This window comes from Populus euphratica, unplaced genomic scaffold (genome assembly GCF_000495115.2).
Source record: "Populus euphratica unplaced genomic scaffold, PopEup_1.0 scaffold41.1, whole genome shotgun sequence".
Taxonomy (NCBI): Eukaryota; Viridiplantae; Streptophyta; class Magnoliopsida; order Malpighiales; family Salicaceae; genus Populus; species Populus euphratica.
The window spans coordinates 1,938,820-1,965,349 of NW_011499868.1; the positions used below are offsets into that span (position 1 = coordinate 1,938,820).

At 34.4% G+C, this 26,530-nt stretch overlaps 6 protein-coding genes across 6 annotated transcripts; 2 read left to right on the forward strand and 4 right to left on the reverse strand.

Annotated features, from left to right (window-relative positions):
* Positions 1–876: 876 nt before the first annotated feature.
* Positions 877–2,300, reverse strand: LOC105126690 (GDP-mannose 4,6 dehydratase 1). Its single transcript, XM_011027631.1, has one exon. The coding sequence runs from the start codon at positions 2,217–2,219 to the stop codon at positions 1,113–1,115; it is 1,107 nt and encodes a 368-aa protein (XP_011025933.1). The 5' UTR covers positions 2,220–2,300; the 3' UTR covers positions 877–1,112.
* A 762-nt stretch (positions 2,301–3,062) lies between these two features.
* LOC105126691 (UPF0481 protein At3g47200-like) lies at positions 3,063–4,681 on the forward strand. The gene has a single exon (XM_011027632.1). It carries the CDS (start codon positions 3,185–3,187, stop codon positions 4,541–4,543), a length of 1,359 nt encoding a protein of 452 aa, XP_011025934.1. The 5' UTR covers positions 3,063–3,184; the 3' UTR covers positions 4,544–4,681.
* Positions 4,682–9,133: 4,452 nt separating this feature from the next.
* Positions 9,134–13,468, forward strand: LOC105126695 (zinc finger CCCH domain-containing protein 6-like). The gene is made up of 4 exons (XM_011027635.1): positions 9,134–9,571; positions 11,356–11,565; positions 11,747–11,871; positions 11,951–13,468. The coding sequence occupies exons 1-4, from the start codon at positions 9,512–9,514 to the stop codon at positions 13,239–13,241; spliced, it is 1,686 nt and encodes a 561-aa protein (XP_011025937.1). The 5' UTR covers positions 9,134–9,511; the 3' UTR covers positions 13,242–13,468.
* A 434-nt stretch (positions 13,469–13,902) lies between these two features.
* On the reverse strand, positions 13,903–14,480 carry LOC105126694 (histone H4). Its single transcript, XM_011027634.1, has one exon. It carries the CDS (start codon positions 14,375–14,377, stop codon positions 14,066–14,068), a length of 312 nt encoding a protein of 103 aa, XP_011025936.1. The 5' UTR covers positions 14,378–14,480; the 3' UTR covers positions 13,903–14,065.
* A 1,644-nt stretch (positions 14,481–16,124) lies between these two features.
* On the reverse strand, positions 16,125–19,734 carry LOC105126693 (peptidyl-prolyl cis-trans isomerase Pin1). Its single transcript, XM_011027633.1, has 2 exons — positions 19,209–19,734; positions 16,125–16,562 (listed from the first exon to the last, which is right to left on the reverse strand). Exons 1-2 carry the CDS (start codon positions 19,450–19,452, stop codon positions 16,438–16,440), a joined length of 369 nt encoding a protein of 122 aa, XP_011025935.1. The 5' UTR covers positions 19,453–19,734; the 3' UTR covers positions 16,125–16,437.
* Positions 19,735–20,616: 882 nt separating this feature from the next.
* On the reverse strand, positions 20,617–21,136 carry LOC105126696 (histone H4). Its single transcript, XM_011027637.1, has one exon. The coding sequence runs from the start codon at positions 21,076–21,078 to the stop codon at positions 20,767–20,769; it is 312 nt and encodes a 103-aa protein (XP_011025939.1). The 5' UTR covers positions 21,079–21,136; the 3' UTR covers positions 20,617–20,766.
* Between the last annotated feature and the right edge of the window lie 5,394 nt (positions 21,137–26,530).

Consider the following 26,530-nt stretch of genomic DNA (forward strand, 5'->3'; position numbering starts at 1 on the left):
TAATGGTGATGCAAATGGGCAGAGAAGCCAGCAGCGTGTTCCAAATTGATCCGAATGGTTAAACAATAGCATGTACATGTGCGCCATCGTTTTCAATTACTTACAATGTGCAAGCTGCTGCCTGCCGACACAAACAGTTACAGAATGATCTTGTACTGGAACAATGCAGGTCTCAAATGCAAGCCACAATCACGAACATAATTTAAGGAAAGAACAGCACACTAGCCACCCCAATTCACTATTTTAAAACCTATTTCTTGGTGTTTAGTTCTGGCTAACCCGGATTAACATGTGATCCAGCTAGTCTGAGAATACTTGTTGATTTTTAAATTAATTTCTTCAAAATTATGTTAATAAAAAAATTGAAGCCAAGTCGACCAATCTAATTCAAAACCTTAGACTTGCCCTTGGTGAACCGGAGTTGGGTTTAAAAACAATGCCCTAACCCCACAACCAATTCTCTTTCATTTCCATTTTATAGAGGTAGTAAAATTGTCAGATTTATCAAACAGTCTGCTCGTCATAACACATAATTTTCCTGAAAAAGGCAAGAGCAATGATATCAGCATTGAGTGTTCATGTTTAACTTGAACCACAAACACGTCCTCATGGCCAGACCCAACATGCATCAAGTGCCAATCAGTACAGAAAGCACCAGCATGGAAGTCTTGAAACCTTGGTTATCTCTCAAGCAGAAGAAATGAAGACAGTAAAGACAAAGGATGTATATCTTTTCATGCTTATTAACAAATTGTTTATTTCTATTCAACCAAACACTTTGCATCTCTAGTTTATGTTCATTGTTTGGTAGCATGTCCAGTCACTCGGTTGGTCGCACTACCATACAGGCAGTAAGTGTGTAATTGCAAGCAATAATACGACTTCAACGTTTTGTAGTTAATTGCACAAAATTCAGATCCAATCTGATATGATTTGATCTCACATTCAATTCACAAATTATGAAGAAGGAAAAATAAGGAACGCAAAAATTAAAAATCCTCCTATAAACTTGAAATGCATGAAAAAAAAAAATTATGACTAACAATTCAAAGCGGGGACATGAACTCCATAACTTAATTTCTGAACCAGAGGAGAGCACCGGATGTATCAGTTCAAGGTTGTTGCTGGGCATCCATATAGCCAGCATCAACAAGAACCTTCTCCCTCTTAGCTAAATCAATATCTTCATCAACCATCATCTTCACCAATTGCTCAAACCCCACCTTAGGCTTCCAACCAAGCACTTTCCTTGCCTTACTCGAATCCCCTTTCAAATTATCCACTTCTGCAGGCCTAAAATACCTCTTATCAATCACAACATGATCCTTCCAATTCAATCCAACATATCCAAATGCCACATCCAAAAACTCCTCCACCGTATGCGACTCCTCCGTCGCAACCACGTAATCATCAGGCTTTTCCTGCTGCAACATCATCCACATTGCTTCCACGTAATCCCCTGCGAAACCCCAATCCCTCGACGCCTGCAAGTTCCCTAAAAACAACTTATTCTGCAACCCCACCTTAATTCTCCCAACAGCTCTCGTAATCTTTCGGGTCACAAAATTCTCTCCACGACGTGGAGATTCATGGTTGAAAAGAATCCCATTGCAAGCATACAACCCATAAGCTTCCCTGTAATTGACAGTATACCAATGCGCCGCGCATTTTGACGCCGCGTATGGGGATCTTGGATGAAACGGGGTGGTCTCTGATTGCGGAGGCGGCGTAGATCCAAACATCTCCGAAGATCCCGCTTGGTAATACTTGATATGGCTCCGCCCTGTCGCGGCAATATGAGATCTCACCGCCTCAAGAAGGCGGAGGGATCCGGTGGCGACGACATCCGCCGTGTAATCAGGGATTTCGAAAGAGACAGCCACGTGTGATTGGGCTGCCAGGTTATAGACTTCGTCGGGGCTGATAGTGTCGAGCCAGCGACGGAGAGACGACGCGTCGCTTAGATCGGCATAGTGGAGTTTCATTCGGGCCTTATGAGCATTGTGTGGATCTATATAAATATGGTTAATCCGCTGCGTATTGAAATTGGATGACCGACGGATCAAGCCATGAACTTCATAGCCTTTGTTCAGGAGGAATTCGGTAAGATAAGAGCCATCCTGGCCGGTTATACCGGTGATCAGGGCGATTTTGGGTGTGATCTCGCCGTTGGCAGGGGTATTGGAGTCGGATCCGGGTTGGTCTGATTCGGATGCCATTGATGGATGGTCAGATGGCGTTGATGGGTTTTTTATATAATGCGAGCCTGTGGATTTGGCCTGTTGATGGAGGGGTTTAATATAGCGGGAGGAAGAGGATGGTGGAGAAGGGCAGAATGGTCAATATGAGGAAGGTGGAAAATGAGTAACAATGAAGTGGATGGTGACGTGTCGATATCTTGAGCCGAATTGACGATTTTGGGCTTGATGATGGAAGCGGTGGGATTATTGGTGAGATGCGCTAACATGTTATTGGCCGTGTTGTGTTTTGTTTTGCACGATGTGAAGTTATGTTATGTTTTTTAAGAATAAAATATATAATTATATGAAGACTGAGTATTTTTCCAATATAATATTTCATTGACAACCTAATATATTTGCTAAATAATTAATGTTTGCGGGAGTAATTGTGATGTATTATGTTAATTTTTATAATTTTTAACACATTTAATTCTAAGGAGTTATTTTATTGGTTAAGAAATGACACTTATAAAAACTATATAAAAAGACAACAAAAAAAAATAAAATGGAATTTTATTAAAGAGTTTATCACGCAAAATTTAAATTTCAAGTTTTATTACTAAGTATTTTTATTCAAATAGTATGTAATTAAATACATCTATTTATACTATTCACTGATTTATCTTGGATAGAAAAAGAATCCTAATAAATAATTATACAGAGATTCATAAATTAAATAGAAAATGTAAAGTTATCAAGCACAGTATTTTCTAAATATAAATGATTTAAAATAATTGGTAGGGGCAAAATTGATACTAACCCAATAGCGGAGGTACCTTTTTGAGGTTTTCCCAAACCGTATTGATAATTTTCCATATCTGCCTGTTGCTAGCCTGTCCCAACGCAGTCGCCTGTGATTGCCTTACCAACCATTTCTCAAGGTCAAGAAAGGGAATCAGTTGCGCATGTCTTGTAACTTTCTGGACAATTGACCCAAGAAAATCATGATCAAGACTAGTGAACTGGGAAGCAACTCGGTAGAAGATGAAGAAGCCAGTCATGTCACAAAAATGTGGGAGGTGAACAAGGATCGCCTGAGCTTGATGCGCCAAAAAATCTCCGATCCACCACAGTTACTGACAAAAGCAGCTGCTAACAGTTCATGTTGCATCTTTAAAGTCCCCCAAAGATTCATTGATATCAACGGTAAGTCCTACCAACCTCATATAGTCTCAATAGGGCCTTATCATCATGGTGAGGCGCGTCTTAGGATGATTGAAGAGCACAAGTGGGGGTATTTAGGGTCTATGCTCTCCAGGACACAGAACAACGGTTTGGACTTAGAAGTCTTGTTGAGGGCAATACAGCCGCTAGAAATGAATGCAAGAGAGTGTTACTCGCAAATTATCCATCTTGAGACTTATGAATTTGTTGAAATGATGGTTCTTGATGGCGTTTTTATTATAGAATTGTTTCGTAAAGTTGGAGATGTAGTTAGATTTGAGGCCGATGATCCCATTGTTACCATGGCATGGATCATACCATTTTTTTACAGGGACTTACTTAGACTTGAGAACCAAATTCCTTTCTTTGTTCTTGAGCGTTTATTTGAGATAACAAGAACGCCTGGAGAAGAATCTGGCCCTTCTTTGAGCAAGCTTGCTTTAGATTTCTTCAATGATGCACTGCAAAGGCCAGATTATATTATTGCTAAGCATAATAATCTCAAAGCCAAACATCTACTTGATTTAGTTCGTTCAAGTTTCATAGATTCTGAGCAAGCCCAGCCACGTTGCGTGGACACATCAACTCCCATGATCCAATCTGTATCCAAACTTCGCCGTGCTGGAATTAAGGTCGGTCAAGGGGATCCTGCGGATAGTTTCTTGGTGGTGAAATTCAAGAACGGGGTGATAGAAATGCCTACCATAACCATTGATGATACTATGACTTCTCTTTTGCTTAACTGTGTAGCATTCGAGCAGTGTCACAGTGGTTCTTCCAATCATTTCACGACCTATGCAACTCTTCTAGACTGCCTGATCAACAGCATTAAAGACGTAGAGTATCTGTGTGACTGCAATATTATTGAGAATTACTTTGGCACTGATTCAGAAGTTGCAAGATTCGTCAATGATTTGGGCAAGGAAGTAGCATTTGACATCGAAAGGTGTTATTTGTCCGAGATGTTCAGTGATGTTAACCAATACTACAAGAATAGATGGCATTTGCAATGGGCAAGCTTCACGTTTACTTATTTTCGCACTCCTTGGTCTTTTATATCAGCAATGGCTGCCTTGATTATCCTGCTCCTTACAGTGGCTCAAACCTTCTACACTATTTATGGCGCTTACAAAATCTAAACCCTCGATGTAACCTAAACCCTCTATGTATAACATAAATCCTCTGGGAGCTTAAAGAAGATATACTATTATAATTGATACATTGTGAAGTTTTTTGCTTTCTTTTTTCTCATTCCAATTATTTCGCAGAAAGGTCAATGATCACAAGGGCTCCACCATGACGTTCAATGAGGTCGTACGTGGCAGCTATCAATTAGGTCCATCGATATGAATAAATAAGAAATAGTACTGATCGATCATCTGTTACGTGGCAGGCACGAGGTCTTGAATTGAGTTCATTGACTCTTCAAGGCTGTGCTGTCACCCAACGAATGTCCTTTTCAAACCGGTGCCACTTGGCTGCAGGAGAAAAGTCATAAAAACTTTCTAAGAAATATCATGAACAAACTGAGGCAAAATCACCACTTCAATCCCTCATTTTTGTACGAAATATTCATCTTACCCTGAGTTATTAAAATAGGTTCGGTCCACGACTCGAAAAAAAGACTTGACAAGTTGATGACTCGATTTTAACGGGATGATGCGGAGGCAACCAAATAACTTGGTTAATTCGAAAAAAAAATTCAAGTCTTTTTTAACTTAGATGGATCTGGTTTCTTAACTGGCTAGGTTTGAAATTCTGAATCAACTTGCACAGGTTAGTATGGTTTTTAAAACAATGGTTAATGGATCCGGCAAGCTTAATTGGAAAATTATATTCATACAATATAGTAATTATCAAGGCATCGTTAATTATTTGTTTTTGAAGAAGAAAAACATTGATACTATCAATTCCAGGTAAGAGAGAAGTTAATGGATAATTTCATGGATATAAATCTAAATTACGTGAGAAAAGATATGCTTGGCAAGTTTCATGCCACTCTGATCAATGTTAATAAAAATTCTATTAATTAAGATTGGATTAAAATAATATAATAATAGAGTTGTTTCTGCCACAAAGAATTATAAAAACTGCAAAGAAAAAGTGGCATTATCTTTTTTTATTGGAATGTATCTAATTTTGATAGATTGTTTAAAAAAAAATGATCAATGTAACTTTTAATAGGGTTATAGACTCTTAATAGTGAGCTACCATGCCATAGATGCGAGGACTAGACCCATAAATCCAGCTACAAACTCAGGCAAGTGGGTTTGCAGAATCGTATGCTTGTGTTTGTGGATCAATGCACCAGGTTTAGATCAGCACATTTAGGGTCTATAAACCTGCTCCCCTGGGCTTGGGGCCATTGGCAATGTATCTGTATCCTGACCCATGATTAGCGGATCCCATGTTATAATCTAATTTTTTTGAATATGGTGTCAGGGCCTGAAGTTAATAGGTTTTGTATCTAAACTCAATTCTCTTCGATTCGTTGTTAGGATTTAATTCTCTTCGGTCTTACGTCAGTATCTAAGATAAAATGGGTCATTCGTCAAGTTCCAAGTTTCCTCGATTTTTTATCATGAACTAATGGTATTGGGTATAACATCAGGATTCAATTTTTTTTGGGTTTGATGGAAGGACTCAAGCTATTAGAATCTTAGATTTCTAATTATTATTATTATTAAAAACATCAATGTAAAAAATATTTTTATTTATATTATAAATATTTTTATTTTCATTAGAATTAAAAGTATTAATATTAAAAATATTATAACTTATTTTTTGTTATTTTTCAATTCACATTTTTTTCTCTCTTCAAGAATATTTTTATTTTTAAGTGCTCATATATTTTCTTTACACAATCGATCATTCTCAGCACAGAAAGGAATCCTAAAACAATATGAAAAAATGATATAGGAATATAAATGATAATTAATTAGAAACAAGAGAGAACTCTTACAAAAATAAGAAGAAGAAGACGAAGAAAGATAGGACATGAAAAACAAATTTGATTCCTTATAACCGATCCACATGAAAAAAAAATGTAAAAATAGTGTCGTATTGGTGTAGAAGAATTTTCGAATTTAAGAATTATATATGTGTTTCTAAACCGAACTAGAACACAATTTAGCAAAATCCCTTTGAAATTCATTGCTGTTTGTCGTGTGTGTTTGCATGGAAGGTGTCAACTTAGATTCATGGTGCTTGCTATACCAATGATAATTAAAAATAGGATGACCATTTCTTCATCATTTCACTCTATTTCAGAGTTAAAAACGTTTGACCTATGAAATGCCTTCTCAATACCTTGCAGTATATATGCTTGCAGGGCCATCCCAATACCTTCTAATCACACCATACAAGACGATTGATTTTCCTTAGCCAACAAGACCCTTTAACAGCTACTACCAGGAGTACTACTCGTCACAGCCTGATCAAACCTCATTCAGTACTGTGAACTCAGACAATATGGGACGACAAACTTGTGGTCCTGAAGAGAGATCAGCAGACCAACATGCACCTGCAACCACAATGGAGGCCGATGGAGAAAAAGAAACACGGGAGGAACTCTGGGGAGCCATCTTGGAATTGTATGAAAAACTTCCTCAGAGAATCAAAAACCAGTTGACTTTAGAGAAGTTTGATGTTCATAGAGACGTGTCAAGAGATTTTCAGGTGTATTCAAGCTCACGGCGCAGCGAAGGATCAACAGTAGGAAAATTGTCACGTAAGCTCGAGCGTTTCAAAAACCAGTTGAATTTAGAGAAGTTTGATGTTCATGGAGACGTGTCAAGAGACTTGAAGGTGGATTCGAGCTCACGGTGCAGTGTTGACGGATCAACAATAAAATAATTGTCCCGAAAGCTTGAGCGTTTCAACATAAGGACGTACAAGGGGGAAGAGGGGTTGTCAAGATGGAGGAAGACAGATCGTAAATTGTCGACTTGATTCTTTAACTTTGGATGTAGAACTTTCAAATTCTTTTTTACTTATCATTTAATTAGCATGGATGTACATGGTAACTAAAATCATTTGATCCTCGATTCTTTCATATATCGACTGCTTCAATTCGTACCATATGTTTAATGTAATATTGTGAATATTCGAAGCCCTATACACGTTTTTTAGAGAGAAAAAAGAGTTTAATGAATGGTGGCGCCTGGTAGGATGGCAGTCTCACAGTGCCAGTCTGATGATACTTGTACCTAATATAGTGATAGGCTCATGATTTTGATTAGGGTTAGGCTCGTGATGATCGAGTCTGTTTCCAGTGTCAGGCTCATCAGCTGGCCCAGTACATAATTAATGGTAGATCATTGTCTTCTAATATCCAGAAGCTTTTCCATAAGCGAGGAAAACACATAATTCACTGTTGCTATCTCAATCTTAGAAGAAATTAGCATCAAATCCGATCAACAGCGCCTGAAGTTAAATTTCCAGGCTCAGGGATTGGGCTTCCGATGGTCTAGCATGGTTTTTTCAGTCTAAGAAAGCTCCCGGAAATGAACCGTCCAATTTGGAAATCACAATTAGGCCTCCAATTACGCCCTTGTTTAAGGACAATTCTCCCCCAAGTGACGCCTCACTCAATGCTCATGTACCCGGTCGGTCAAGGAGCTTTATTGGAAAGAAAATACATAAAAATAATTATCAAAATGTAACTGTGATTCTCTAGACCCTTTTCCATGTTAATTGATTTTGATTTTGAGTTATAAAAGGAGAAAAGGGATAATATTAAAAAAAATAATTGAAAAAAACTACTTATTTAAATCATAAAAATTAAATTAAATTAATTCTAAAAAAATATAACTTAACTAATAAGGTAGATTCTAGATTTATTATCTAGAATTTAACGGTTTTAGTACTATAAATTTTGAGTTCATTATAAATTTATATGGTCGTTAATTTTAAAATTTGTAAAATTAGTCGAGATGTAAGCAAATTATTCTAGACACTATATGAAATACCAACATTAATACTTAAAAAAATATTGAATTTGAGATAATTCATATGATTTGAAAGATTTTTTGATCATTTATTATTATTTCAAAAATCATATATTTAATTTTAATATTTTAAATCTAGTTATATTTATCATTTATTGAATTTTTTATTTTATAAAATTAGAAAAAACTTTTTTTAGTTGAAAAATTCATTCATGAAAGAAAATACTATTCTTTAAGAAAAATAATACTAAATCAAGACTACAATGGAAACAATTGATTAATTTTGGTAAACAACAAAGATTAAACTATAATTAACTCTCCAAAATATACTTTAATGACTGCCAACTCAAGAGCATAACTTCAAGTTTGGGTTCGCGTACGATTATTATCATAATATTTAGTTTAACAAGAGTAAGCTTTCACATAATTGAGTATTAACGAGGCAAGAATAAAATTCTGACGTGTGGAGTCAGCCAGGAATAAAGATACGTGGCGATTATTAATAAATTCGGAAAGTCAAAATCAAACAAAAGAAAAGATAAGAGCAGACATGGTGGACCAATTATTAGCCACCAACTCATCACCACGTGCCACCTTTATATGCGATGTCTAATCTTTCAAAAAGAAAATAGTTATAAATAGGGTTTTAATAAATAAAAAAGAAAAGGGGCTGGTGAAACATGGTCTTAAAATTTGTTCTGTTCGAGAAAAACCAATTAAAACCCATTAATTTTTTAAAATAAAATAAAATAGAGTTAATTTAAATTAACTTGGCTGCTCCGTTATCCTAGACTTGCCTCGATCTACCGTCTAATTAGGTTAAAAAAAGTAAGCCAGTCCAGGCCAAGCCCCAAGCCCGGACCGATAAGCACCGTCCTCTCTGGCGGGTTGATTCCTCCTTATATCCATCTGCTCTCCTCCTCTCCCGCTTCCTTCTACAGACGCGTCTGTCTTGTATATGTATATATATCTTCTTCTTTCGCGAAAATCATCATAGAATTTGTTCCAAAAAAAAATATCGACGTGTTGGCTGTTTGTTTTTGAAATCTGAAAAAAAAAGAATCTGATTAAACCGTGTCAGTTACTATTACTGAAATCGAAAAATAGTTGATAAAATTTGATTTGATTTGAAGAGAAAAGGATTTTAGATTTAGTGATATGAAGCGATCGAGGAAATCAAACAGGGTTTCGTGGGCACCAGGTCTTTATCTTTGTCAGGTATACCTGTAATTATTTTATTAATCTTTTTCTTCTTTCATTTCTCATATAGTCCAAATTTAAATCTGATACAGCAAGCGATTAATATCTGGATGTGTGTAATAGTGTTATCTTAATTAGTTAATGAGATAATGATCTGCTTTAATGGGGATCTGATGATACAGCCCCTGAAGGAATTAAGGGTATTGGATCTGATTGCAGCATTAGAGGAAGGGAGTTGCTTGAAGAACTGTTCTTTGATGCTACATCCCCTTCAAGCACTCAGTTGAAGTACACAATCTTGTCAGAATCGAAAAAAATGGCCTTAATTGCAATCTTTCATGTGATAAAAGATACTAACTTTGTTGAAAAGGAATGAAGAAAAATGTATAAGAACTGGAAAAGGAGAGGATGGTTAGTTAAGTAATCCTGTTAGCCATAAAACACACTCGACTTATTAGGAAGAAACAAAGATGATAGGTAAATAATTGTTCTAGGAGACAAGAATTTATTTTTTTGATCTCTCAGAGTGTTAATCCATCCTAAAATTAAATGCTTATGCCGCACTTCGGCACAAACAGATGAAAATAATCCAGTCAGCTTTATCATGATGAAATGGTAAAAGAGAATGTGGAAATACTCGAGCTCTGCTTTTCTGTACTTTGGTTTGAATTTATGTTTCAGTTCTTTTGCTTGGTGATACATCACGGCATGTTTGATAAGGTTTTAGTTTTGAGTTCAAAATGGATTTGATTGGTGTTTCCTGTAAATTAATGTCAATTTATTATAATCAACACATTTGGAGGGCCTTTCCAATGTACAAATTCATGTCTGTAATGTGGTATAGACTGCAAGAATCAGGTGTCCTAAACTTCTCCTTGTAGAAATTGGTTTTGCATGATTGCATCAGAATCTCTTTCAGTCCTGATAGTTTGTAGTGCATGGGAAGAGTGTACCATAAAACCTATAATTTTAGGTTGCAAGTGGAGATGAAGGCTACCTTTTGCATCTGGAGGGGTAAATATTGTTCCTCTCATCTATTATTGATGTAGTTGGGCATTGTGTCTGAAGTCCTTAACCAAACTCCTTTCTTTGATCTACAAATTGCTCACTCATTTGCACCATTTGAATCCGAATTGAATTTTCTTGTAGATCATTAGCAAGCACTATTGAGATGCTTCATAGGACCATTGGAAATATTTGGAGGTGTGGAACCTTTTGAAAATGCTCTTAATATATAAGTGGATTAGTTGCTGGAGATTTGGTTTCTGATCTATGATTTTTCAATTATAGTATGAGAGAAGAACTGCAAACAATATAATCGGAACTGATTGTCTAGTGCATCCAGTCATTTATGTTTTCATAATTGAGTGTGCTCATTTGTCAAAATAGCAGGGGTTGATTGGGGTGAAAAAGCATCCAGGTTTGTAGTGTGTATTCAGGATCTTGTGAACCAAGTTAATGTTGTTAATGCGATTTTATTAGGTCGTTCATTTAGTTTGGATTTGTATGAACGTTGCTTGTTCACACTGCCATAATGCTTTGGTTGACAATTAGATTTTCTCCAAGACAGTGTTCTTTTCTAGGTCATATCATAGTCGTTTGAGAATTTACTGGTGCCCTAGTTTTTACCTGTGCCAATAACTGTCTGCAGTCTTCTAAATAATTTTTAAGCAGTTTATCTTGCTCTCAGTTTTTTGAGTGCCCCTAGATGATTCCCTTTTATGTTAATGTAATGAAATAGGGTTTCTAAATGTTACTGGGTATTTATTTCTTGTTATGAACTTGTTTCTGATGTTTAATAGGTGAGGCTGTTTCTATCCGAGGATTGTCCTTCAGAAGTTGGTGGACAAGTCCAAGATCTTCTTCAGAAAAATGCATCACAGCTTTTGCCGATTTCAAGCAGGAAGGATTCAAATGACCTTCCCCCTGGATTTGAACGCACTCATTTTTTGAATCCATACATAAAGGAATTATCCTGCATTCCTAGGGTTCAATGGAAGTGCCCCCCCAACGTAAGCAGATTTTCTCAGTTATTTTCCCTTCTACTTGCATAAATATGCTGTTTCTTATGCACCATGTGGTGACATCGTGATGTGATAACTTAATGTCATTAGACCTTTAGGATGTAGAATATGGTGTCAAGTGATTGAATTATTAAAACCCCAACTGCTGGCTTTTCTCTTCTAAAAACAGTTTGTTGTGAATTACAACTGGCGTGTCACGGATGGAGAAGAAAGCCAGGAGTCAGAGGCTCAAAAACTGAGGGAAATGAGAGTTCTTGAAGCAGTTTATCCACGCCCTTCTTCTGTTCCTCCCAGGTAAAATTTCTTATTTTTGCAAACCAAGATTCTGTAAATCATCTTCATCTGACTAGGCCTCACATTCTTTTCCATGTAGCCCTGCTGTTTCTTTAGACGTGGAAGAGGAAAATTATGATGATAGCCTCACTCCAATTATCCCTCTCATTCCTGTTGAAGAAGAGGAAGCTGCAGAAATGCCAGCTGCTTTGACAGAACCACTAAAAAACCCCACAATTTCCCTGTCACCAGCATCGCCACCAGTTTTATTGTCATCTGGAATCCTGAACTCTTCAAAGAGCAACACCCCTGCTCTAAATCCACCTGCAAGTCAAAAACCAGAACTTGGAAGATTGCCTGATCCAGGTACTCATCCAATCACAGGAGCTTCTGCTGCTGTTACTGCTATCATAAAAAGCAAGGAGCAGGGAGGCTTGATTGACACTGATTTACTTGCTAAAATCTTTAGCGACCCAAAAATGGTTGACAAACTTATCACTGGCAATCAAACACTTCCTGTTACATCTAGGCCAGTTTCCAGTTCCAGGTCCCCATTGTATGCAAAACCTGCCATGGTTTCAGCACCATCCCCTGCTAATGGAAACTTGCAGCGCCTACCTAGTAAGGAGTTGCCCTGGTCAAAGCCAATGGGTCAGATTCCCATCCCCTGTCCAAAACCCGCAGTGCATTTTCCATCAATGCCTTATGATGGAAGCTTGCACCATCAACTTAGTCAGGTACAAACGACAGTAACTAGAAATTCTATGCTTCAGGATGCTGTTCCAGCAACTGGATTACGAGTTGCTTCACCTATTCCTGTGCCCATTCAAGAACCTGGCAAAGTCTCAGCACCAAGGCCACCAGTTGGGAACTTGTTTTCTGCATCTAATTCAATGCAAACGACACCAAGCCTTGTGCCTGCAGAATCAAAAACACCCCAAATATCTTATTTCAAAGACATCCACCCCAACCCAATGTTTGATTCGGAGAAACCCACTCTGGTAAAGAAGCCTAAACAGCCCATCAGTGTTCCTCAAGGAGGAAAGAAAACTAACCTTGTGAAGGATGTGAGCTACATTAAGAACCTCATAAAGGAACATGGAACGGCAAAGAAAGAAATGAGGGATCGAAATCTATTCCATAATGGAAGTCATTATTATAATCACACTCAAAACCCGGAATCGATACAAAACTCGAAAAACAGAGAATTGAAGCCCAAGTTTCAGAAGCCTTGCATGTATTTTAAAACTCCCAAGGGATGCCGGAACGGCTCTGATTGCCCTTTCCAGCATGATATGTCATTCCAGTTTCAGACTGGCAGTAGTGATTCGAAGCTCCAAGTCGCAAAGAGAATGAAATTTAGTGGGGAAATCACTGCTGGGAGGACTTGACCTGGCCCTTTGCATTAACTAGGACCAGAGCTATGAACACGAGAACTTAAACCCATAAATCAATTCTGATCACGATTTTGCTGTTGATGTTGTACAGGGTGGGTGTAAGCGGTATTGGTTTTGTCAAGAAAAGAAAATGAGCTAATGACCTGGCGTCGCCAAATGGATTTTCCTTTATTTATTTATTTATCAAATCAGATGGGTTTTGCAATTAATTTTCACATCAACCACTGCATCTATGACATCTACATGGTATAAGACCCCTATGGAGAGATGGACTTGGCTCAGAGCCTAGTTTTTTATTTTAAATGGTGAAATAACATTGGTTGTGGGTCAAAATAAAAAATTCATGTGTTTGATAAATAGTTTGATGTTGTAGTATCTATTTTTTATCAAATCATATAGAAAAAATTGTTTAATTATTTAAATAGTTTATATTTTTTGTACGGGCCTATCCCTCCATGCCCAACCACGCCGGACCTTCTTCAATCAAAACCATTCACAGACCAAACATCGAGCAGCTTGACTACACTACACCAATGACTCTTTTACGTCAGGCCAAAGAATTGCTGATTGTTTCTCATAAACCCTCGTAGCCCAATTTCTCAAATCTCAAAAGAAACTACCTATCGGAGCTTTTTATAGCATCAAGTCCAAAAAGAATTAAAATGAAGCAAACAATTTTGGCGTAAAATGGCAACAGCTGAATCAGTATTGATAAATTGTTTCAATTACAGATCCTATTTTTCAATTCCAGCCCATAGAAGATCTAAATTCCTACGCAAATGAAATCAATACAAACAAAATAGTAGACCCGATAAATCCTAACCCCCAAACCCATACAAAGTACGACCTTGCCTCTTAAGAGCATAGACAACATCCATGGCAGTGACAGTCTTTCTTCTAGCATGCTCTGTGTACGTAACAGCATCACGAATCACATTCTCAAGGAAGATCTTCAAAACCCCTCTAGTTTCCTCGTAGATCAGCCCACTAATTCTCTTCACACCTCCTCTTCTTGCTAGCCTTCTAATTGCTGGCTTTGTGATTCCTTGGATGTTATCTCTCAACACCTTCCTGTGCCTCTTTGCACCTCCCTTTCCCAGCCCCTTTCCGCCCTTTCCTCTTCCCGACATCCTCGCAAACTTTCCTGCAAAACTTGAGTATTTTCTCGGAAAATCAAAGAGGGGAGAGCTTTTTCTCTTTTTTTATGGGCTTGAATGGTGATTTGTATAGAGTGATTTGGCCGGGTATTTATTGGAGGGAGAGCTCTTCAGAAAAAGGCAGTTGTTTTGGCGGATTTGAGTTTAATATCCACCGTTAGTTGGTTATCATCTGACGGATGTTTTAATGATGTTTAAAGGACGCCTGAGATTGCCAGCATGGCTGCCTTCTTTTTGTAATATCCGTAGGATTATGTTCTATCCATGGTTTAATCCGCGTCAAGCGGGTGCTTTTGTAATAACCGTTTGTTCGAAACGATCTAACGGATACGAAGATAAACAGGATATAGGATTGCCAGCGTGGAGTTTTGCCTCCTTTGATTATTTATTCAAGCATCCACTAGTTCGATTGTGCTGTTACGACACTTAAATGAAAAGTTATAAAACTTGATTTAGTATAAGGTTTGGTTTGCTTGTCAAGATTGTTAATTTGAATATCTAGAAAAATAATTTTTATAAAAAAATTATTTTTTTTTATAAATTTTTAATTAAATTATAAGTCAATTTAAATTTTTAATTGTACCAAGTTAAGTCAAATTTTTTTTTTATTAATTTAAATATTCAGATCAGCTTGTATATCTTAATTAATTCCATGATCCTAGCTTGTGTATCTTAATTAATTCTATAATCCTAAAATTAATAATTAGTTAAATTTTTATCAATTTTAAAATTAATAATTATTTAAGTTTTCAGCTGCAATTTATAAAACTTAAATCAATAACTTTTAAAAAACAAACTCAAAACCTAACCAATTAAATTATAATTTTTATAATTTTTTATTATTATTTTAATCTATACTAGTTTAGCTTTTACGTAAACTTATTTTAACTTTTCGGTCTTTAAAACCATGCGGAAAAAAATAAAATAAAAACTCCATTTAAATTTTCATTTTTTGCAGCTTCATGATGCTTTTATTCTACTATATGCTAGCGTATTGTGCCGTTAGACAAAGAAGAAGAAGAAGAAGGTATTTTTACACTTAAAACATTAGTGATCCTAGCTAAATAGCATTTTAAATAGGGTTTTTTTTTTTTTTTTTAATGAGAAGTTCAACATGCAAGTCGTTGAAAGTTAGTGCGGACAACACAGAACCAAGTCCATTTGTTTCTTTTCTTCTATTAGTATAGTGGCAGTCTAATTATACTATAATTTTTTTTCGAAGAGTTTAAATTATTTCCTTTTTAATAAAAAAACAATTTTATTATTATATAATTAAATTAAAATATTAAAGAGCTTCCCATATCAAATGCCGTAATATACATTTTTATTTAGCTTTCTGTCTCCACCTTTCATTTGAATCAATAAAAAATTATTATTATTTATTAGGACACTATCAACCTTTTAGTTTCGTTGCAATAATTTTTAAAAAATAAAATAAAATTACATCATTATAAACATAAGAAAAATCTCCACAAGATAATAATAACCCCTGAATTGATGATTTAGCCCTAGAGGGCCAAGAGGATGATTAGCATACATAGCATAACCAACAGAATAAGACTCGTTGAAATGATAATTTAGCATTGGAAGGCCAAGCCGTCCTTCGACAGAAACAACACCAGAACTCATTGTAACCACTGCAATCTTTTACTGCTATTTATCCATGTCTTTCTTGTTGATAACCTCTACTCAGGGCATGAACCTAACAACTAGTTAAATATAAAATTATCTGTGGGATCCATTCATTCCAATGAAGCTATTATTAGAGAGTCTGTTAAATTTCACCCAAAGCACACCCAGAAGTCATTCAGCAGAAATACAATCCCAAGCATACGAGCCTGACCTGAGTCAGGGGATGATGCCTTAATGAGTCAAGAACCAATTCAACACAATAAGAATGACCAGACAGGTAGGACCACTATGTGATCATTGTGGAATTAAATGAAAGCAAAACCAATCCTGTAAATGCTTGAATATGTTTACGAAGTACATCGAGTATTTGTTTCAATACACGCCATGATCTCCCTGCATGATTAGCCAGTCCTCAAGATGATGTGAACTCCACTGTCAGTATCCACTATGTCACTTATCTCACCAACCTTAAGAGAGAAGGTGGTCTCTTCAAAAGGCTTCTGCATCTGGCCTCGACCGAAGGGCCCTGTAGAAATATTAACATGGAGTTTTATTTAGAAATACATTTGATGATGAGATGATACAAGATAAAACTATATATAACCAAAAAGATATAATCTAAGTCGAAACTAAAATATCAGCAATTATGTTTACAAAATCCAGGAGGCAATAATATTGCAAAGATCACATCTTGAAGATTATAAGGCTTCCCAACAAATAATAAAACTCTCTTAGCTTTGTTCTCATCAGACATGCCCGCACACACATGTTGCTAAGGTCGCAAATACATCAAGCTGGTTTCAACAAATTTGATATGATGACCTAGTATCCATTTGAACACTGGTGGTTACCTAGCCACCATAAACCTGAACAAAAGCTTAATTGGGCAGGGTGGAGTTAAAGCTTTGAGCTTGGTAGAAAATAGATGATTATCTAGTAGAATTCCTCGTCTGTCTCAATTAAAGGTCGTTCTTTGGTCTAAAAAGAAGAAACTGAATTGTTTTTTATGGATTAGGTTCTAATAATTTAAGAAAACATGTTTCTTTTTGTTCTTTTCTTTCTTTTTGCTTTTTTTTTTTAATTCCACACATCATCATTTTCTCGTAGTTCAGTGAATGATTGACCAACACATGGCACTCAAACTAACAGAGTTAGACAAAAAGACAGTCCTTAACAGAATCACAAGTTAAAAAGACAGAATCCATACAAATAAACTTGTGCACAGGCAAAAGTCTTGCGAAAAACAAGAGTATAGTGGCAAAAGGTGGCATTTACCCTTGTACACTTGATAGTTTATCAAATACACAAATTTTATGAACGTAACCTGATCAAATTCATCCTGACAACTGCAGTGGCAATGGAAACGGCGTACTAAGAGCAGGGTAACACATAATTAACCACAACAGAGATGAACTTCTTGTTCTGCTCCTAGAGGCAGGAAAGAGAAAGAAAATGTGGCTCACAAAAACATGGTCACACCTAGCTAATCATGGCTAAACCAGGAATCTATCAATCTAAAACTGTGAGCTACGTGACAAATCAAGAGGTGAGCATGCGTTCCCAAAAAATACATCATTTAATAAAATTTAAAAGCAACTGCAAACAACAAGCTTAGAGGTATACTCTCATTGTAAAGGCATCATAGTATTTGAAGACTTCTATTACCAAGCAATCCTTGTTCTCATTTATTGAATTTAAAAGTTCATGTCTAGTTATCTCAAATGTGTTAATGCAACAGAAATTCCATAGATGCTGTAAGTCAAACAGAAGAACAACCTTCTTGGTTCAATTTCTTTGAAATTGTTTATGCAGCTTCCTATAAAGTGTCAGTGTAAACAAATTTTATTGTACTATGTTCTGTCACATATGTACAAGCTTAATGTTACTCATCTCACAACAAATGCAGAACTAATTTGGTATTAAGGCTTAGATTTCTTTTGGGATTGAGCAGAGTTCTAGTTTAGTAAAGAGTAGATTAAATGTCCTGAAAGAAATATATTAAGAACCTAGTACATATTCTTTGCTTGAAGGTTCTCTCTTAATCCTTTCCCTGATTTTTCCAAAACCATTACGTAATTGAATTAATACACCAAAGAGGTGAAGTCCAGGTTCAGATACTTGAGAAAAAGAAAGAATGAAAACATGGAATGTTTGCAAATGTTGTGAAATAGGTCTCTGGAGACCAGTTCGTGAATTTATCCAGTATGTTAAGCAACATAAGCCATTATCACACAAAGAAAGAATCAATATACAATGCACATGCTATTCTGCAGAACGCATCTAGGTTTGATGACACCTTAAAGTAACCACAAAGCATGAGCTTGGAGGTTTAAAGATCAGCAATGAAAGCATTGTACTCTTTCCAGACATTTCATCAAGTACTTCCCTCATTATCATCTATTAAATTGATCACTTCATCATTAGCTATCTCAAATATGTTGATGCAAAAGCAATCCCATGGATGCTTTGAACCAAAGTGCATGAATATCGACTCAATTTGTTTCAAATTATGTTCGTTTTAATAAAGAGTGTCATAAAGCAAAACGATTAACAACTTTCTCAAAAGGAATCATAGCAGCTCCACAAGTGAACAAGTGTTGGATCATCTTGCTTAATCCAGCCTTTACCAAAGGTACATACAAGCACAAAATTCAACTATCAGCCATTTAATACAACCATAATAACCACCGATTACATCAGTGGTGTAGAGACTAGATTTTCTATATCAAACAATTCTACCGTCAAAAGCAAGGAGTTAAGCACTTTAATAACAGCATGGCACAAAATTGGCCCGAGTAACTAATTTCACTGCAGAATACAAAAATTCATCCCGGTAACTAATGTCACCACCAAATAATTTTCACCTCGGAACACTAAATTCCAATAACCTCAACGTACTTAATCTTCGAGTAAAACCAAATTCACCAACTAGCACTAACCAAGAAAATAACCACTACCCATTTCATACATACCCAATACAAACAAAAAACCTTATATCCCATCAAACGATGCACAGATATTCCAAACTTAAAGCCAAAGAAACATCCCCATTCAAAAATCTAACCACAACACCCCTAAGAGCTAAAATCTCCAAATTACAATTCATTCAATAACTAAAAGTAAAGCAACCCAAAAAAATATCTTGCAAAAAAAAACATGAAAAAGAACTAACCGAGATCGCCGCCACGTTTAGCAGAGCTACAATCAGAGATTCTAGAAGCGACATCCTCAAACTTAGCTTTTCCAGAAACAATATCCTCTCTAATTGCTTTGAGTTGAGAAATAGCACTGTCCCTTGTCGTGTTTTTTATCACACGACCTTCTGGGTCTTTCCATGATGCCTTCCTTCTTGAACCCTCGTGTTTTATTAGGATGTGTGATGCTCGAACTTGAGTCCCTGATGCAGATGATGCCATTTTAGGTCTCTTCTTGTGCTTTTCGCTCTCTTTGTGGGTTTCTTTGTGCTTTGGCTTGGATGTTTGTGCTCGGTTTCGATCTTCTTGTGAGATCGAATCTTTCTTTCTCTTTCGATCTGAATCTATTTTTGCTGCTCTTTTGAGTTTGATTTTGTGTGTGTGAGAGCAGTGCTTTTTCCTCTTTGTAGGGTTTTTTCTCTTTATATCCGTCTTGGGTTTATAGTGCCTTGTGGCTTTGATGTCATACAGCCATAGGTTATCTTCTAGCTTTTGCCCGATGTAAGGGATGTCTCTTGAGACGCGTTAATTAGGTTAGCTTTAATAAAACACTGTTAATTAATAAATTGATAAGCTAGCTTAAGATATTATAAAAATAAAATGTATTTATAAAATCGCAGCAGCAGAAATAATAATAATAATAAATCTTCAATTCTTTTAAAAACTTAATCAAACCAAACTTCTTTTATGCAAAGAGTCCATTAATACTATTATTTTTTTTCTTGTTAAAACATGATAGAAAAAATATTTATTTTCTTTAATTTCAACGTCTAGAAGCCAAAATGTTAAAAAAAATTGTTTTGTAATTGAATTGTAAGTGTTGAAAATACCAAGATCAGAGTGCAAAAAAGTATTTCTTTTAATGTAAAATTAGTGTAGTGAATGAGGAAATGGACAGTCTAGTGGTTCATGGGCTGGGCCTACGATGATACTATTTCTTGGATGTCGAGCTCGGACCTGGTTGGGCCGTGGAAGAATTCTCTTGTCATGATTGGAAATACATGCAGCATCGGCTTCTATAAGAAAAATTACATGGAGTCGGTAAATGTGATAGAAATTATTTTTTTGTTTTTTAAATATATTAGAATATTTTTTGTCTTTTGAAATTTATTTGTTTATTTTTAATATTAACATCCAAAATCACAAAAACAGTAATCAAATTCCAACAGGGTCTAAGCAGACACTGAACAGACTAGTCTCTGTCCTTTAGAGCTCAGCCATGTTTTTGGCTCAATCACACTGATTTATTCGACCAATACATGCTTAATCTCCCTTCGCAGGACCTCCTTCCCCGTATCCATCATTAAGCCACACAGATCGGCTGGCGACCTTGTCACGAGACATCGAGGGCTCGCAGAATTGAAGCGAATCATAAGAAGCAGAAGGGAAACAGAAACACAAATTAATAGCCATTCATTCAAGCATTAAAAGAGAAACACATAGATACATGAAACTTGGGTAGCAAGAGATACAGCTATCCACAACCCAGTTCTAAAAGAGCTAAGACCCAATAAACCCAGTACATGAATCACTAAATCAACCACCAAAACCATATAAAGTACGGCCCTGTCTCTTCAAAGCATATACAACATCCATTGCAGTCACTGTCTTGCGGCGAGCATGCTCTGTGTAGGTGACCGCATCACGAATCACATTCTCCAGGAAGATCTTGAGGACACCTCTGGTTTCTTCGTAGATAAGCCCACTGATACGCTTGACTCCGCCACGCCTAGCCAGTCGACGAATCGCAGGCTTGGTGATGCCCTGAATGTTATCTCGCAGAACCTTACGATGCCTCTTGGCTCCTCCCTTTCCCAGTCCCTTTCCTCCTTTTCCTCTCCCTGACATTTTTACCTCTTCTTTTTTCGCTCTCGATTTCTTGATTTTTTTTTATCTGAGAAGTAATGATCTGTGGCCTGTTTTATTGAGAGATAGGTGGAAGGGTGGCCGTTGGATCAAGTACCGATCCGTGTGGGGCGTAGGGCTTGGGTTTTGGGCTGTTGGATTTAAGTGCTTGAATGTTATTGGTGGAAAAGATGAGAGCGGGATCGTGGTTTTCTTGGGGAGTGCAAGTGGATTTTTTTAGCCTTTGCCGCGTTTGGCAAGTCAAAAAATTAAGAAGGGCGCTTAAATCTCGACATCATGACAATGTTATGGGTTTTGTGATTGGACCGTGGAGTGAGCCCATGAGAGGGTTTTCAGGTCTCGCATTGAGATTATGGGCAAGCTTTAAATTCATCCCCCGATTATTGGAATAATTTTATTTGTATACTTAAAAGTACTTTTTCTATCAATTACACCATTAAAAAGATTTCATTTCTTGATTTGGCCCTTCTGCTAAATATTATGAACAATTTAATGTGAAAACCGCGTATGATCTGAGAAATGAGTCATTTGAAATATAATTTTTAATGGATGGATGGGAAACCAATTAATGATTTTCACAATTATCCACTTTGATTGGAAAATAGTTATTTTTCAATAAATGATTTACACTCCTTCTTATAGGTTTGCACCACTGATTAATTCTTATTAGGTAGGTGACTCTGCTCCATCACAGATCAATTTTTTATTTTTATAAAAAATATATAAAAAAATAAAATTTTAAAATACTAAATTTAATTATGATGTTAAACCTAACAACAATATTTATGATATAAATAACAATGTTTAATTTTTTTATCCAAATTCTTATATTTTTTAATATTTTTAAAAATTATATTTTTTCTTCAATGGTAACAATGTTATTTTTTTAAGATTTATTAATGACGATAATAACACTAACAATAACAGCAATAACAATAATAATTTTACCCTTTAAATCAAATTTATGGTTATTTTTCGATATTTTTAATAATTTTTTTAATTATTTATATTTATTATAATAAAAATAATAATATTTATAGGATAAATAATAATATTTTTTGGCATACGTGTGTAGCGACACAGCGATCATTTATCCTCTCTTAAAAATATAAAAAGACAAGGAATTCTTGTCATTTATCAGTAATATATGGACTATAAGTCACTATTTAATATGCTGGTCACTATGAACCATAACTAGTTTCAAAGATCGATTGTGTAAAGAAAATATATGAGCACTTAAAAATAAAAATATTCTTGAAGAGAGAAAAAAATGTGAATTGAAAAATAACAAAAAATAAGTTATAATATTTTTAATATTAATACTTTTAATTCTAATGAAAATAAAAATATTTATAATATAAATAAAAATATTTTTTACATTGATGTTTTTAATAATAATAATAATTAGAAATCTAAGATTCTAATAGCTTGAGTCCTTCCATCAAACCCAAAAAAAATTGAATCCTGATGTTATACCCAATACCATTAGTTCATGATAAAAAATCGAGGAAACTTGGAACTTGACGAATGACCCATTTTATCTTAGATACTGACGTAAGACCGAAGAGAATTAAATCCTAACAACGAATCGAAGAGAATTGAGTTTAGATACAAAACCTATTAACTTCAGGCCCTGACACCATATTCAAAAAAATTAGATTATAACATGGGATCCGCTAATCATGGGTCAGGATACAGATACATTGCCAATGGCCCCAAGCCCAGGGGAGCAGGTTTATAGACCCTAAATGTGCTGATCTAAACCTGGTGCATTGATCCACAAACACAAGCATACGATTCTGCAAACCCACTTGCCTGAGTTTGTAGCTGGATTTATGGGTCTAGTCCTCGCATCTATGGCATGGTAGCTCACTATTAAGAGTCTATAACCCTATTAAAAGTTACATTGATCATTTTTTTTTAAACAATCTATCAAAATTAGATACATTCCAATAAAAAAAGATAATGCCACTTTTTCTTTGCAGTTTTTATAATTCTTTGTGGCAGAAACAACTCTATTATTATATTATTTTAATCCAATCTTAATTAATAGAATTTTTATTAACATTGATCAGAGTGGCATGAAACTTGCCAAGCATATCTTTTCTCACGTAATTTAGATTTATATCCATGAAATTATCCATTAACTTCTCTCTTACCTGGAATTGATAGTATCAATGTTTTTCTTCTTCAAAAACAAATAATTAACGATGCCTTGATAATTACTATATTGTATGAATATAATTTTCCAATTAAGCTTGCCGGATCCATTAACCATTGTTTTAAAAACCATACTAACCTGTGCAAGTTGATTCAGAATCTCAACCCTAGCCAGTTAAGAAACCAGATCCATCTAAGTTAAAAAAGACTTGAATTTTTTTTTCGAATTAACCAAGTTATTTGGTTGCCTCCGCATCATCCCGTTAAAATCGAGTCATCAACTTGTCAAGTCTTTTTTTGTTTCTGAAAAAAAATCATTTTAATATATATATATATATGTTAAGAAATGTTATGGTCATCAACCTTGATGAATCCTATGACATATGGCCTCGATCGAAGCTGGATTGGGTTTTAAATATTCTCTGCAATTCTCTCCAAGCACGTTAATATAAAATCTTTCAGATATACCTGCCAAGATGATGTTTTTCCACCTCATATATACTCTATTCCCTTGATTATTATTCTCTTGTGTATGTGTGTGTGTGTGTATTTTAGAGCCTGGTTCTGGGCGTCCGAAGTTCAAGACCCGCTTCCGGTTTAAATAATTTAAATACATCACAATAATATATTAATAATATATTAGTACCAAACAACTATATTTCAATTTAGTTGGTAAAAAACCAAAATAAGTTAGGCAACCCAAATTATCTGATCAGGCTGGATAAATTTGAATGGTAAAAAAACCAGGTCGATGGACCAAATCTCTCTCTCTCTCTCTTTTTAACAGTTTGCTTGTAAAATAGTTCAGTAAATATATAAACATTTAGATAAAAAAACTTTGACAATATATTTTATTTAGATAATAATTAAATTTGAGAGCCGTACACTAATACAGTGCCAACATAGAGCATCTGGAGCTGCTAAATGAATAGTTAAAAATAAAAAAAAATAATATTTTGACTTTGTTTTACCTGTTTTTCATATTCTAATAAAAAAATTAAATGAAATGTTAAAATAAATTTTTTATATAAATATTTTTTTATATTTTTTAAAAGAATCAAATTAAAAAAGAGAGGCCAGCAAAATAATATATTAATTAAATCTAGCCACGTTAAAAAACAAATAATATAAAATTTATTAAAAAAATAAAATATTTGTTTATTTTATTTTAATAGAATTAAATTTTTAAATAAATTTTTTCTATTAAAATATACATAATAAAAAAATTATATTTGTATTATATAAAATATTAATTTATCTATTTAAAATAGCATCATCCATTCAAAGATGCTCTTATAGCACGTTTAAATGCCCATGGAATATTACCGTAGCAACACAGTACATTAGCTACGATGTTGTTTAAATATGCTGGCATGGAAAGGCAGCATTCCAAGCATCACATCATGTCACTTGCATGACGTGCTTGTATTCACTGTGTAACTCATGTTTTTTCTTAATTTTTTTTTTAATTTTTTAATTATTTTAATACGTTTTTATTAAAAATAATTTTTTAAAATAAAAAATAAATTTAATATATTTTTAAATAAAAAATAATTTAAACTGTTATCGTATTTTTAAACTAATCATCTTAAATGGTCTAGACAATTTATATCTAAAAAATATTTAAAATTATATTATTTAAATTTTTTTATTTATACTTGGTATATAGGGTGTTTATGATAAAAAATGGATTACAAAACAAGTTTTAAAATAAAAAAAGCATGAGTTTTAATTTTCCAACCACCATAGTAGCCATATCCAAACAAAACAGGCAACGTGTGGTTGGTTGCTAAGTTGTCAAGCCTAGCACATTGGATATGATATGATTACTATGAAGATATAATTTTAAATAGTAATATATTTTTTTTTATTTTTTAAAAATTGATTTTAATATCAGCATATTAAAATAATTTAAAAACATAAAAAAATTAATTTTTAAAAAATATTTTTAAAACACAAAAATAAACACTAATTTAATTTTAACAGCTAAAACTGCAGCTAAGCTAACAAATTTTTTGAGTTCAAGGCTTTGTTCGGTTAATTTGCTATCCCTGAAGTATATGCAAGCTCAAGCTAGCAAGCTGCCATGAGAAAGAAAACAAGAATAAGAATAAAACCCGAGCATGGAAATGGTAAACACGGGTGGTGAGCTTCCTGCCAAGTCTCCATGACGTTTTTGTTTTGGATTTCTGCTCTCAGTTCCAAGTTTGACGATGACATTAGTAGTTGCTATTGCCCGACAAGAACATATTGAAAGTTCGGTGTCTTGACTTCTCTGGTTTCTGCTCCCCGCTCAAGTTTCAAGAAAAGGATATCTCTTCAGTTTTAGAATTTTCAACCTCTACAAAATGTCACTTATATACTACTACGAGTCGGTTTTTTACTGTACATTTATCAGTTCAAAAATTTGTTTTTTATGTTTGTTCATCGAACTTTGATTTTAGACAACCAAGTTTATAAAATGATGGGATTAAATAAAAAATTAAAATGAAAAATATGAAAAATATAGGTGATATATTATTAATTTCAAAAATATTCACTTTGATCCTCTAACTTAAATAATAACACAAATTATATAATTATGATTCCTCAAAATTATTTCAATTACATTTTAACAAGAGTTTATTTTTGTTACTTTTATTCTCAAATAAAAAAAAAGAGAGAAAGGAATTGCTAGATTCTGATAATATAAAAAACAAAATTGTTGTTAACATCTATTTAAACCACCAAAATAAAATATTTTTGTGTTAAATTATTTCATTTGATGCATAGAATTCATATCATGTGTTTATATATGTTAAAAGTTTGTGAAAAAAACATATATTAGCTTGAGTTGATTTTTGATTTTGAAATGAATTTGTCATGTTTTTATAGGGTGTTTATGATAAAAAATGGATTGCAAAACAAGTTTTAAAATAAAAAAAAGCATGGGTTTTGATTTTCCAACCACTATAGTAGTCATATCCAAACAAAACAGGTAACGTGTGGTTGGTTGCTAAGTTGCCAAACCTAGCATATTGGGTATGATATGATTACTATGAAGATATAACTTTAAATAATACAGTTGAAGATATAAAATAACATAATCAATTAAAAAAATAAAAATTATAAAAAACAAAATATTGTATTTTTTATTTTTCTTAGAGTTTTTTTTTTAATATTTTTTTTATTATATGTTTATTTTTCAAAGATGTTTTTCTGGTTCATCCATGATTTTGTTTTTATCTTTTATATAGATAAACTAAGTTTTTGAAAATAAAAAGATATTTATTTT

Excerpts from the sequence above, each read along its gene's own strand:
- LOC105126690 (XM_011027631.1), bottom strand. The coding sequence starts at position 2,219 with ATGGCATCCGAATCAGACCAACCCGGATCCGACTCCAATACCCCTGCC.
- LOC105126693 (XM_011027633.1), bottom strand. The coding sequence starts at position 19,452 with ATGGCATCATCTGCATCAGGGACTCAAGTTCGAGCATCACACATCCTA. Across the intron at positions 16,563-19,208 it reads TAAACGTGGCGGCGATCTCG|GGCCCTTCGGTCGAGGCCAG; the intron begins GTTAGTTCTTTT and ends ATATTTCTACAG.
- LOC105126695 (XM_011027635.1), top strand. The coding sequence starts at position 9,512 with ATGAAGCGATCGAGGAAATCAAACAGGGTTTCGTGGGCACCAGGTCTT. Across the intron at positions 9,572-11,355 it reads CAGGTCTTTATCTTTGTCAG|GTGAGGCTGTTTCTATCCGA; the intron begins GTATACCTGTAA and ends GATGTTTAATAG. Across the intron at positions 11,872-11,950 it reads CCTTCTTCTGTTCCTCCCAG|CCCTGCTGTTTCTTTAGACG; the intron begins GTAAAATTTCTT and ends TTTTCCATGTAG.
- LOC105126694 (XM_011027634.1), bottom strand. The coding sequence starts at position 14,377 with ATGTCGGGAAGAGGAAAGGGCGGAAAGGGGCTGGGAAAGGGAGGTGCA.
- LOC105126691 (XM_011027632.1), top strand. The coding sequence starts at position 3,185 with ATGATCAAGACTAGTGAACTGGGAAGCAACTCGGTAGAAGATGAAGAA.
- LOC105126696 (XM_011027637.1), bottom strand. The coding sequence starts at position 21,078 with ATGTCAGGGAGAGGAAAAGGAGGAAAGGGACTGGGAAAGGGAGGAGCC.